This window comes from Drosophila yakuba, chromosome 3L, assembly GCF_016746365.2.
Source record: "Drosophila yakuba strain Tai18E2 chromosome 3L, Prin_Dyak_Tai18E2_2.1, whole genome shotgun sequence".
Classification (NCBI taxonomy): Eukaryota; Metazoa; Arthropoda; class Insecta; order Diptera; family Drosophilidae; genus Drosophila; species Drosophila yakuba.
Window position 1 is genome coordinate 16,788,444 of NC_052529.2, and position 12,610 is coordinate 16,801,053.

Below are 12,610 nucleotides of genomic sequence, written 5' to 3' on the forward strand. Positions count from 1 at the left end.
CCGTTAACTACCAAAATCCAGCTTAGAATATATGTTCAAATATTTCGAGCTATAAATTTTAGATACAAATTTGCACAAAATGGTTTTGCTGGCGACATTTGGGCAAGTGAACATCCCAAGATGCTATTTAAAATTGCTAAAAGAATACTTTTGTGTTTAGCCGCAGAGCAAGTTATCTGACGCAAGCGCCAACGAAATCGAAAGCTTGCGAATCCAGTAAATTATTAATCGATTGCGAACCGTTATTCTGAACGAAACTGCGTAGGATTCTTCTGGTTTAACAATGGGTTTATACTGCAGCTTCGGGTTTATTATAAATATAAAACATGAAGGAATTGTATGCTTGTACGATTTTATAGTCTATTTAAAACAACATTAAGAAGCCATTTCAAAACGTGTAAAATAATAATTAGATAAATATTGAACTATAGCTAATTCTTGAGTAACAGTTCTGTTCTTCTTTAGTTCGGTGTCACAACATTTATTATTGTTAACTTTGAAAAGGTCATACAAACTCATAACTAGACCTCTATGCTCTGGCTGTAAAATGCGTTATCTGTTCAATGCCATCCCAGCGCATTTACTACCAACAAGTATTGAGAGTTAAAGATTTATGGAGCTATGAAAAGGAAAATTGAACAATTACTGACCAATTTTCGTATAATGTGATACATTCTTGGCTGATACATTAATAGCGCTGAAGAAGTGCGAAGTTGGCCTATTAAGTGGTCAATCAGGCGATGTTTTGGCCACTTCTAAACTGATTCCAACTCTTGTTCGGATCGCCGAGGGGGGCCTTGAGTGGAGCATATCGAATGGATGGAACAAGCGTGTGATGTATGGCTCGAGTTAATCGATTCCACATAAAAATATAGTTTAGCCACGCAGAACTGCATTGAGGTGGCTCCCATGGTGGAGTATCATTAGGCCAGCCAGCCACTAAAATGCTAATCGATCCGATCCGAGCTCAACAGGTACAAATATATCTCTTTATAAGGTATAAGTTGGACTTGGTCTTCTTCCTCTGCTTTGCATAATGCCCACACACAGATACACACACACACGTACATACATACGCTAACCACAAAGTTTAGATCTTGTATTACCAGCTGACGTATTCGCTAACTGATGAATTTTATACAAATTTGATACACTCGAGGTGAACTTGATTTTGTTTGGCGGTGTTGTTTTGTGTGTCGTTTTATGTTTTCGTATAGAAGCATCAATGTCTAAATGTATCGCCGTGCAGAAGAAGCAGCAGCACCTCAACGAGTTTTGTCCGCGTTTTTATTTTATATGAAAATTCAAATTAAAGCTAATAAATACTTAGGCGTTCATTGTGGCTCTAGTCCGAGCCGAACTCTATCTGAAATTCATTAGAAAACTGGTCCATCTAACCTTCGAGACGAGAAGATGCCACCGAGTGCGGGGATTGGACGGGGGACTTCCAACTGATTGACGTCTTTGGATTGCATAATCCAATTAAGTTGGTGCTAATCGCCCGAAATGCGATGTCAAGTCGAGTTAATGCCACGAGACATGTAAGGATACGGCAGGATTAAGGGCTCCCCTCGAAGGTTGGTCGTGGTCGTCCACTGCGTGTCCAAGTCAAGGCCCCGAAATGCGGAAGACAGCGGGAAGCTCCCACAGCTCCGTGGATAAATGTGTGGTCTTGGACCCAGGTCAACAAATCATAAAAGCAACAGTCAAAATTTATGGCCGGGTGGAAATTATGTGGCCTTTTCGTGGCTTTACAAGTGCAGAATGGTGTTCGTGGCTGCCATTACGATCGGACACTTCTCATGCCACCGATCGGCTGGACTTGCATAAATATTAAATATATGTATGGGATATATGTGTGATGTCTTATGAGCTTCTTTAAATCAAAATTAAATACACAGTTGTGCGAAGAGTCTAAGGGGAAATACCCTTTAGTTCAGGCTTTGTATTTAATAAATTAGTTTTAATTAATATTTTAATAATCCCATTTGGCTTCCTGTTTTAACTGCTATTAAGAATGCAAGAATATATTCCTATAAAACTTATTTTACCATTAAAATGAAAAACAATTTACATATTATTTGTTAAATATTATTTAAGAGCATACATCATCAATTCGCCAGGCAAGAAAAATTAATATTTAAATATTTTAATAAAAAATATATATTTTGTCTGAGCGATCTGATTAATTAGCCTGTAAATCAAAGGGTGTGCTCGATGAGAAATAAAAGACTGGCCAATTTGCATGTCTGCCTTTTAATTTGGCTTTTCGGGCCTAGAATCGACGCTGTCAAAAGTGGTCTGCCTACAAGACGGCAATAAGTAAATGGCAATATATTATGTACTGGGACGGACCAGTTGGCTATTGAAATGAGGCGATATAACCAGTTGGCCTGATCCCGACCCGAAACAAATGAATTTTATTCAAGTTTAATTTTTGGCTCGTTGTTCGTATTTGGGCAGTCCGTGTAGAATTTACACATCCACGTCGATGCCTTAAGCCTGATCTGTAGCTCCAATTCATACATTATATTTATCTCTTTTGTGTATATTTAATTTTGAATTTAATTTCGCTCCTAAACAGCCTTGTGGCTGACTCGACGCGTGTGACTCGGAGTGCTCTAGTTTCTGTTTTATTTGCACTCCAAAATATTTGCGCCTCCGCCGAGAGGAGTGACGTGATGAGTGTTTGTGTGCGATTGCCAGAGGCGGTGTATCACAGGCCCAAGTGGGCTAATTTGGCAGCCGAGATGGGCAGAGAGGTGAAGGGGTGAAGTGCACTCTCGAGATGGCCATTATTCAGGTCTCGATGTGAGCCATCACCCCAAGTTCCATTTCGAGCACCTTCCGTTTTTTGTGACCCACGAAGCATGGGGTCTTCAGCTGAACTTGAGCTCGAGACGGGGTGTCGCCTTAAGTGAACAATAGGCTCAATTCGATCCTGGCCTGATTGATGATAGCGGTCCGGAGGTCTTGTAAAATTCTGGTTAAGCCGCACACTTTCGCTTTAAAAGGCCAGTTGGCGAGTTGGTTAAACTTTCAAGGGTCACTCGGTTATGTAATGGACGCAGCTCAGATTCTGTGTAACCGGTTCTCATGGATGCTGGCTACCTGTTCGTCCCACAGTTCCCAGCGCGGTGACCCTCGGCGGTTCCCAAAAATTGACTGGGTGTTTCAAGTAGTGCGGCAAGGATTCCAATGGCAATGGCCCGCAATTGTGGCCCATAAATTGCTGGCCAAAACTGGTTAACGCTCGCCTGCCAGTGTCCTTGATAAGGCTTATTAATATTTTTGTTGTTTCTGGGTCTTTCGCAGGGGGAAAACACGTTTTTTTGGTTTTTTCTCTCGCCGCACCGCTTTTAATTTGCAGCTTTTTGTTTCAAGTAAATTTAACAGTTTTTAAATGAATATCAAACGTCATTTGTTCATCGCATTCACAGACTTGGAATATCCATTAACTAAATGCCGTTAGCAAGTTGTTTATGCGATTTGGCGACCGAGACTGTTAACAATTATTCACTCGCATCGCAAACATTTTACATTTTGCCCAATCATATTCATAAATTTACGGTCGGGATTTCTGTTTTGTGTTCCTCTAACTGTACTTTTTATTGTTTAAACAAAGGAGAGCGACAACTTGTTGAAAGAATTAATTAGGTCTTCTTGCCGATCTAAATCAATTTAAGGTGAATGTTTCACAGATCAGTGGTCGATAAGTCGACTTTATTTATTTGCATTCAGCCCATCAGATATGGTTAAAAGACTTAATCGATATTCGAATACATTGTGTCAGGCTGATTAATTGAGTCAATGAATGAAATATGGCTTTTATTTAAGGGCGAAAAAACCCCAATATAGTTCACTTTTATACTAAATAATTGTGTTTTTCGTTGTATATACTTAAGGGTACAATTAAAGAATTGTATATATATAAAAGAATTATTAAAAAAGAATTTATGGCACTTCATTTAATTTTAATCAAGACTTTTCAACTAATAAATGAATTTTAATTCCCTTATTTTAAATGATATATTATATAGTTTACACACTATATTTTCATTGCCTTGGGGTTTAAAAAAATTCTAAAATTTGGCTAAAATTATTTCTTACTAAGACTTTCCATTTCAAGGTTGTTATGGCGTCAAATCCAGTTCGAACCTTTTATAAAACCTTAGGTAATTCCACTTCCTAGACCAGAACTCCAAGCCAAATTCAAAGCTGAGCACAAAAAAGCAAACTAGTTAGTCGGGTTGGGCGTCTGTTTAGATGGCGGATTTACATAAGAATAAATCTTAAGCAGAAAACAATATAGTCCGCCTTGTGCGAAGCCATGTAGAATTTACCAGAGATATTCGCGTTATGTATTGGTCCAAATTTGCATAAATCATAAGCACTATTAACAATCTTTCGGCGGACCGTTCTCCTCCAACCGCTGACGCAGGTGACGTGACATTTGACTCGGAAATTTATATGATTCCCTCGAAGAGCAGATCCGCGAAATTTGAATATCCACGCACTTTGAGCAGCGTCTTTATCCATTCAAAGAAGCGTGAATCTTCTGGGTGCGTAGAGAGTCATCGGCCTTCTTATGAATATTCAGTGGCGACATATTCTTCTCGGTTTTCAGTTCTTCGGCAAACACTTTTTATTAGACGATTTGTGGTTGAATTTTTCGTGTTGCTGGCCAAGAGACTTGATTTCAATTTTAATGGCCGGTGCGTGAGGGTATTTAATTTGCTCTAGGATTAGATAAGTAATATTAATTGTCTACCTGAATGGGTACAAGTCTTTAATAACAAACGTCTGGGCATTTGTGAAGCCAATGAATCTTCTTAGCAGTTCCAACAAGATTTGTATTAAACAAATGTATTATTAAGTCGTTTTTTTTACTGTACTTTAAAAGTTGGTTGATGCTTCATGTACGAAAATTTGAAAGGATGGTTGCTTGTTAGAATTGGTTTTGGGTGTACCAGAAAAATTTGTAGTTAGTTTTATGATTTAATATTTGCTTACCTTGTTTATCGCTCTGTTCCTGATGACTAAAAATACCATTAATACAAGATAATGTCTGTAGCACCATTCGGAAATAGCGCCAAGACGAGATCTCCACGCTGATAAAACATAATGAATAACTAGATATTATGATTTCCGCGCCCGAAGACAAAGACTCATAACAATTCACATACGAGAGCTGAAACTCCCCTAGATTAACACATTTATTTCTGAATTATCCGAATAGCAACCTGTCTAGAATGCGGTTTAGAACAGGCTCATGCCACGGACTTGTTTGGTTAGACAACTGCCAACGTCCTTCAGTTAAGTTTAAATTTTAAGGCAGCAAATTACCAACTCCTCGGCGTGGAAGACGTTGAATAATCGTCTGTTGCAATGTCGGATGAGGTGACAAAAATAGGCTTTTCCTCTAGCCAACTGAAACCAAATAATAAAAACAATTCAGTCACAACACTTCAGTTATCCGCAATGACAAATTTGAAATGTCAGCAGTCGTCGTCGTCGCCAAGTGTCATTGCCTTTGCGGGGATGTGCGAAGCAAGTTATGACCCGAATAGTTAGCCAGCAATTATGCAATAAAAGCCAAGAATTAATGTGGCTCTAAGTGCCGTCTGATGGCCGCCGGGGTGACTTCCGTTTGGCTGCACTTCCTCCGGGTGTTCCGCCGCCGTTTTTTCTAGACCCTGACTACCCAGTGACCACGCACCTTTGGGCCGAAAGAGTTCAAAGTCATTTCTATTTTGGGCTGGCTCATGACTTCGCGTGGCCAGTGGGTGTCACTCAGATTGGTTCATTAAAATCTAGACGTGACTGCTTGCGAATAATAAATAAATTCTAGTTATTAAAGTGGCGAAATGCAGGCGATGACAAAGCCGATGCCGAAACCAGTTTGGGAGTCGCTCGAAGAATGCAGCACTGATCAGTGTTCTCTGATCACTGATCATCGAGATCGTCGAGTGTGCGTTTAAAGGTCAGTCGACTGACGCGGAGTCAGAGATGAGCTGAGCCTACCTTAACATTCAACTCCAGCTGCCATCTGCTGACCCCCGGGCAGACGCATTTTTGGCCAAGTCAACCGGTTCATGTTCAATCGGCCGACTCCAACTGCGACTCCAACTGCGACTCCAACTTCGACTCCAACTGCATTTAGGCCTGCTCGGAGGGGTAATTGCCATTAGCCAACGCCTGATCTTCTCGGCCTTATTTGCCTTGGCAAGCTTCGATGGGAGCCTTGACTTGGCTCTCGATCGCCAAGCGAGCCAGCTTGTCTCACCACCAATTGATGAAATTCAGTGGCTCGGACCCATTTACCAAATTAAACGCTGCACGACAACGTGTTTAACACTCGGCGCAGACTTCTGCCAAAAGTGCGAGCATATTTGCCAGCCATCGGAGTTGGCTAAATAGAAATGCCAACAAGAGCAGGCGTTGGTGGATGGTTGGTAGTGCGTCTGCCTTAGTTGTCTTAGTTGTCTTGGTTGCTCTTCTGCCATAATTGCTGGGCCCCAATTTGGCTGCCTTTTTGTCTTAGCCATGTTATCTGGCTGTTAACTCACAAACATCAAACATCCGAGACTGGTTGGCTTTCTGGTCAGCATTCAGCATTCAGCTGTCGGCGTCGCAGTCGACAGCGACAGAGGCAGAGGCTTCGCGTTCGGCTCATCTTCATCTGGCCAAAACGCTTTCGATTTCGGCTTTTGGCCGTGTGTTAACAGCTGTCGCCCAGGTGAAGATGCCTCTGCCGACGCCGCTGCCCAAGTGGGCAGATGCTGGGTCCGAGTATATATAGAAAATCTACAAGTTTTGATGCTTTAGTTGGTATTCCACACTCGACCTAGAAGTTAAACCAACTTAGCTTGGCATCGATCAAATTCAATCGTCCATTGAATTTGATACGATCGGTCGCGTCTTCTCCTTTCCGATCCTCACTGTACCGTCCTCAAGGATTATCCACGCACACCGCTTAGGATTACCTACGCACCCGGGATTACCACAACTGCCGCTTGTAGCAGTCCAAAAGTGTACACCATGGTAACCGAACCCAGTTCCAACCCAATCTAACCCAAAACGAACAATGATCGTGTGCAAAGTGCAAAATAACGAAACAAGTGTCCCTCGGTGTGAAGACAAACAAGACATTTCGCAAAGGAAAAGCAGTGCAGACGAAGATAAAGAGTATCAGTTTTGTTAGACCAACGAATTAAGGGAGTTTTAACGTTTCATAGTTTGAGCTTGTGATTTGTAGAAAATATTCTAAACCCAAATGTGACATCCTGTAGGCGAATCGTCAATGATTTTTAATTTCAAACTTCAAATTTTGACAAAGTAACAGTTATAATTACAAAATGAAACATTACTTGTGTTAAAAAAATGTATCAGTTATCTAGGGATATAGGGATTCTTTATAGGGAGATTATTAGAGTTGGCAACTTGCTTCCGATTTTTCTCTGTGCACGCCAGAGCATCGCAAACAAGAAGAAATAGCAAATAAATTGCCAACGGCGACTGCAGTTCCAATTCAAACGCCAATCGCCACCTATTTGCATTTCACATTTTGTCGAGGGTCCAGCTCTGGACCCGGGCTATCATCTCGAGTTAAGAGTTGACCAGCTGGCGGTTGACATTTAAGCCATGTAGAAATTGAGCAAGTGGCATCGAGTGCAATGTTACGCATACGCCTTGTAGGCCGCCCACGGAGCAAATCGCCTTGGCGCGATCCGCAATTTGCGTATTAAGTCATTAGGATGGACCAGCTGCATGTGCACTCTGCCATGTGGCTGCAGTTTCTATGTCAGCATTGACATGGCTGAAGATGAAATTAAAACTTGTTTTTTTTTCCATAATTTTCGCTTTTGCTTCTGACATTTGCTAGTCGCAATTTGCGATTGGCGTATTTAGGTAAATAGCCATAAAAATGTTGCCTTAAGTTAGATTCTTAACGTTGCCATTGAACAGACGTCCATTAATCACCGACATTGTTGCCCAAGAAGATTTCATTTGCTGAAGGGCCCCGCTGATCTTTTCCCCAGACTTTAATTCACCCAAATCTCCCACAGTTTTGGACAAATTTAATTGCCCCAAAGTCTTGGCATTGGGGCTCTGCCCTCGATGCGGCGTGAATCAGATTAATTAGCTGCCAATTAGCATACTGAACAGTCAAGGGAATCGCTCTGCCTCTGCGATTGTCTCTCCAGGTCCTTTCACTTTCTAACCTTTAGGCACCACCCGCCATAAGTAAAACCCGATTTGGTTTTCGAATTCCAACGCCTAATTGCGGCTGATGCGATATTTAAAACAAGTTAGAACAGCAAAAAGTTCAGGTTCATTAGCATAAATTATTGAAAATCATTTACATACAAAGATCAAATATTTTTGAAATTAGCAAACAATCAGCAACCAAAAATGAAACTGGACCCAGTCGGGTTTGGAGGTATGGGCTAAAATCTAACAGATTTGGTTATAAATGACAGCCGGTGCTTACTATTCTTTTTATGCCAGATGCGTATGCTAATTTTGCGTTTTCTCACTAGTTTTATGGCCTGGCTGTCTTGGCTGATTATTATATAATCATGGCTAGAACTGGTCTGGAGCTTGGGGCCCGGATCCGGGCCGGTTTCTTTCATAATCGGCTATTTTTATAGCCCCCGAAAATTCTCCATCAGCCAATTAATTGAGCTCATCGACACTGGCCATCTGCGGCCATCGACGAGCACTTTCATTAACTAGCAATGACCTTGCCGAAACTCCAGCGACAAATGCAAATAAACCCGCTGACAGCATCGTCGGAAGCCATAATTCAGGGGCTACTTCCTCGGGTCCCCATTGAGCTCACACATCTCTTGTGTCGCACCGCATTTGCATGGGCATTATGTATCAATCGCGCCAATCTGCGATATTTACATAGCTCCGGGGGAGGGGACCGACCTAGAGATGCTAATGCCCGTCAAAGTTGAATGTCTGCGCCAGCATTTCGGGTGATTTTCAATGCATTATGGTAAATCGATTCACCGACACACAGCTCTGCCGTTCGTTGGCTGAACTTTACCACAGCTTTGACCCGCAGGCCAGCAGAGTTGCCTTGCCTCCTCCGACCCGGGCCAAGTTGCCACGGAGCGTGAATAGGCGATTAGCCTAGAAGGCGATCAATTAGTCTCAATCAGGTTGTTAGAGCAAGTCGTTAGTCTGAGCACCTCTGTACGGCGACACCACCGAACTCCATCAATATGTAGCATCACTAACCTGACTGTATTCTTCGTTCCTTCCCCACAGAGAAGTGCACTGTTTGTCTTGGCGCTTTGCGTTGTGGCAGTGGCCACCGCATCGGCCGATACCCATGAGGTAAGTCCAGACATCTGCCGAATTCCCGATAGCAGGATACTCATAGGCCACCTCTTCCAGCGCAAAATTCGTGCCGCCGAGGGTTACTTCTACCCCTCGCCCGAGGTGCCGTTCGATCTGCCCGTTCGCACCACCCAGCCGCCCACAAGGCCGCCAACGCGCCCTCCTACTCGGCCACCAACGCGCCCTCCCACGAGGCCACCAACCACTCGTCCTCCAGCAACCTACCTGCCGCCCACCAACAAGCCACTGCCACCAGTGACCACCCGTCTGCCTCCTCCACCACCACCACCAAGGACTCCTGCCCCAACGAGGCCACCAACTAGGCCCCCAACCACCCGTCCTCCAGCAACTTACCTGCCACCCACCAACAAGCCACTGCCACCAGTGACCACCCGTCTGCCTCCTCCACCACCACCACCAAGGACTCCTGCCCCAACGAGGCCACCAACTAGGCCCCCAACCACTCGTCCTCCAGCAACCTACTTGCCACCCACCAACAAGCCACCGCCACCAGTGACTACTCGTCGTCCAACACCACCACCAACTCGTCCACCAACCTACGCACCCACCACTCGTCGCCTGACGACTCCGGCTCCTACTTACCTGCCACCCACCAACAAGCCGCTGCCACCGGTCACCGTGCGCACCACCGTTCGCACCACTCCTCGTCCAACTCCTCCTCCTACCAGGCCACCAACTAGGCCACCAACCACCTACCTGCCTCCCGTTGTTGTGACCACTCGTCGTCCAACACCGCCACCAACTCGTCCACCAACCTACCCACCCACCACTCGTCGTCTGACGACTCCGGCTCCTACTTACCTGCCACCCACCAACAAGCCACTGCCACCGGTCACCGTGCGCACCACCGTTCGCACCACTCCTCGTCCAACTCCTCCTCCTACCAGGCCACCAACTAGGCCACCAACCACCTACCTGCCTCCCGTTGTTGTGACCACTCGTCGTCCAACACCGCCACCAACTCGTCCACCAACCTACCCACCCACCACTCGTCGTCTGACGACTCCGGCTCCTACTTACCTGCCACCCACCAACAAGCCACTGCCACCGGTCACCGTGCGCACCACCGTTCGTACCACTCCTCGTCCCACTCCTCCTCCTACCAGGCCTCCAACCAAGCCCCCAACCACCTACTTGCCCCCCGTTGTCGTGCGCACCACTCGTGCCACCCCACCACCAACTCGTCCTCCAACCCGTCCACCAACCTACGCACCCACCACTCGTCGTCTGACCACCCCGGGACCCACTTACTTGCCACCCACCAACAAGCCACTGCCCCCAGTCACCGTGCGCACCACCGTTCGCACCACTCCTCGTCCAACTCTGCCTCCTACCAGGCCACCAACCCGCCCACCAACCACCTACCTGCCACCCCCAACTGTGCGCACCACCCGTCCTCCTCCACCACCCACTCGTCCCCCAACTAAGCCCCCAACCACCTACCTGCCCCCCGTTGTGCGCACCACTCGTGCCACCCCACCACCAACTCGTCCACCAACTCGTCCACCAACCTACCCACCCACCACTCGTCGTCTGACGACCCCGGCTCCTACTTACTTGCCACCCACAAACAAGCCACTGCCCCCAGTCACCGTGCGCACCACCATTCGCACCACTCCCCGCCCAACTCTGCCACCCACGAGGCCACCAACCCGCCCACCAACCACCTATCTGCCACCCCCAACTGTGCGCACCACCCGTCCTCCTCCACCACCCACTCGTCCCCCAACTAAGCCCCCAACCACCTACCTGCCCCCCGTTGTGCGCACCACTCGTGCCACACCACCACCAACTCGTCCACCAACCTACCCACCCACCACTCGTCGTCTGACGACTCCGGCTCCTACTTACTTGCCACCCACCAACAAGCCTCTGCCCCCAGTCACCGTGCGCACCACCGTTCGCACCACTCCTCGTCCAACTCTGCCTCCTACCAGGCCACCAACCCGCCCACCAACCACCTATCTGCCACCCCCAACTGTGCGCACCACCCGCCCTCCTCCACCACCCACCCGTCCCCCAACTAGGCCCCCAACCACCTACCTGCCCCCCGTTGTCGTGCGCACCACCCGTCCTCCTCCCCCACCCACCCGTAGGACCACCGTGTACGTGCCACCACCAACCGTGCGCACCACCGTGTACGTGCCACCCCCGACTCAGCGCACCACAGTGTACGTCCCACCCGCACCCACCAAGCACCAGGGCTACCAGTACCCCGTGCCCAGCATCCCCTTCAACTTCTAGATCTAGAGATCCAGATGTGATTAGGGATAGGGCCTTCGTCTAGGGCTAGATTGATCTAGTCAATTCTCGTACAGTCTAACTTTACACGATCCGGCGCCAGCGGTGCTAGAGGGCGCCACTGGTGCGCCTGCATGGACGACAATTGTTTGTTTTTATTTTATTTTTGTAATTAATGAATCGCATACTCATACAGCTAGGGATCATTGTAAATGAGTGCCCCAATTGTACAGCTAACAGTCTATCCAACTCTTGCTATGTTCTACCACTACTATACGATCGATGGGCGGCCGTCGTCTGTGACGGGCGCCAGCTCAAGACTATATAGCTCTATATTACGATTAAATAAACTTTTAATTCGGATCGCTGAAACCTGAACAATAAAATAAGTTTTTCGAATATTTACAAGCATTTTCTTCTGTTTTTGGCAAGCGGAAATCACTTGCGGTCCTGTTTAACACCCAAACTCAAACAATAATACCATATTTTATGTTTCTCTCCCAACCGGGAAATGGGATCACGACATGTCCGGGAGACTTCGTGGTCTGGTTGGTCCCTCCTCTTTTAAGAGGTATCTTAAATGTAGGTTTCCACGACCATGCGAAGTCAAGAGTGCAGGTTAGACAGTTAACCTTGACCTCCACTTCTGGTCTCTAACAATTTAAGTTGTGGATGTGAAACACGTTAGCTTAGTTAATGGGTCCGAAATGTTCATATGAGTGGGTTCAAACACAAGTTTACCATAAATAATCTTATTTCCATACTAATACTCGTATGAATGTCGAATTTTTGATATATTTTATGTGTTTTTTGAACTTATAAAATTTTAAAATATACGAACTTGTATTTTTGTATAATTTTTTATCATTTCATTTTTGGAAGCTTTAATTAAGTATTATAACGATATATAGCTACACAGTTAGCTCCTTCGTCAGTGCATAACCACTTCGGTTTCATTACCCCCGAAGATATTTCTAGTTACTTCGCAGCTATC

The 12,610-nt window shown here is 45.8% G+C and overlaps 1 protein-coding gene across 2 annotated transcripts; it reads left to right on the forward strand.

The window, feature by feature from the left end:
* Nucleotides 1-6,818: 6,818 nt before the first annotated feature.
* Nucleotides 6,819-12,002, forward strand: LOC6534340 (proline-rich extensin-like protein EPR1). Of its 2 annotated transcripts, XM_039374107.2 has the most exons (4): nucleotides 6,819-7,044; nucleotides 9,283-9,351; nucleotides 9,412-11,524; nucleotides 11,558-12,002. In XM_039374107.2, exons 1-4 carry the CDS (start codon nucleotides 7,042-7,044, stop codon nucleotides 11,617-11,619), a joined length of 2,247 nt encoding a protein of 748 aa, XP_039230041.1. In that variant the 5' UTR covers nucleotides 6,819-7,041; the 3' UTR covers nucleotides 11,620-12,002. The 2 variants fall into 2 exon arrangements, with proteins under 2 accessions (XP_039230041.1, XP_039230040.1); XM_039374106.2 differs by having other exon boundaries at nucleotides 9,412-12,002.
* The last annotated feature ends 608 nt before the right edge of the window (nucleotides 12,003-12,610 follow it).

What these genes read in the sequence shown, in the direction of transcription:
- LOC6534340 (XM_039374106.2), top strand. An exon ending in CATCGGCCGATACCCATGAG is followed by an intron (nt 9,352 to 9,411) that starts GTAAGTCCAGAC and finishes CACCTCTTCCAG; the next exon opens with CGCAAAATTCGTGCCGCCGA.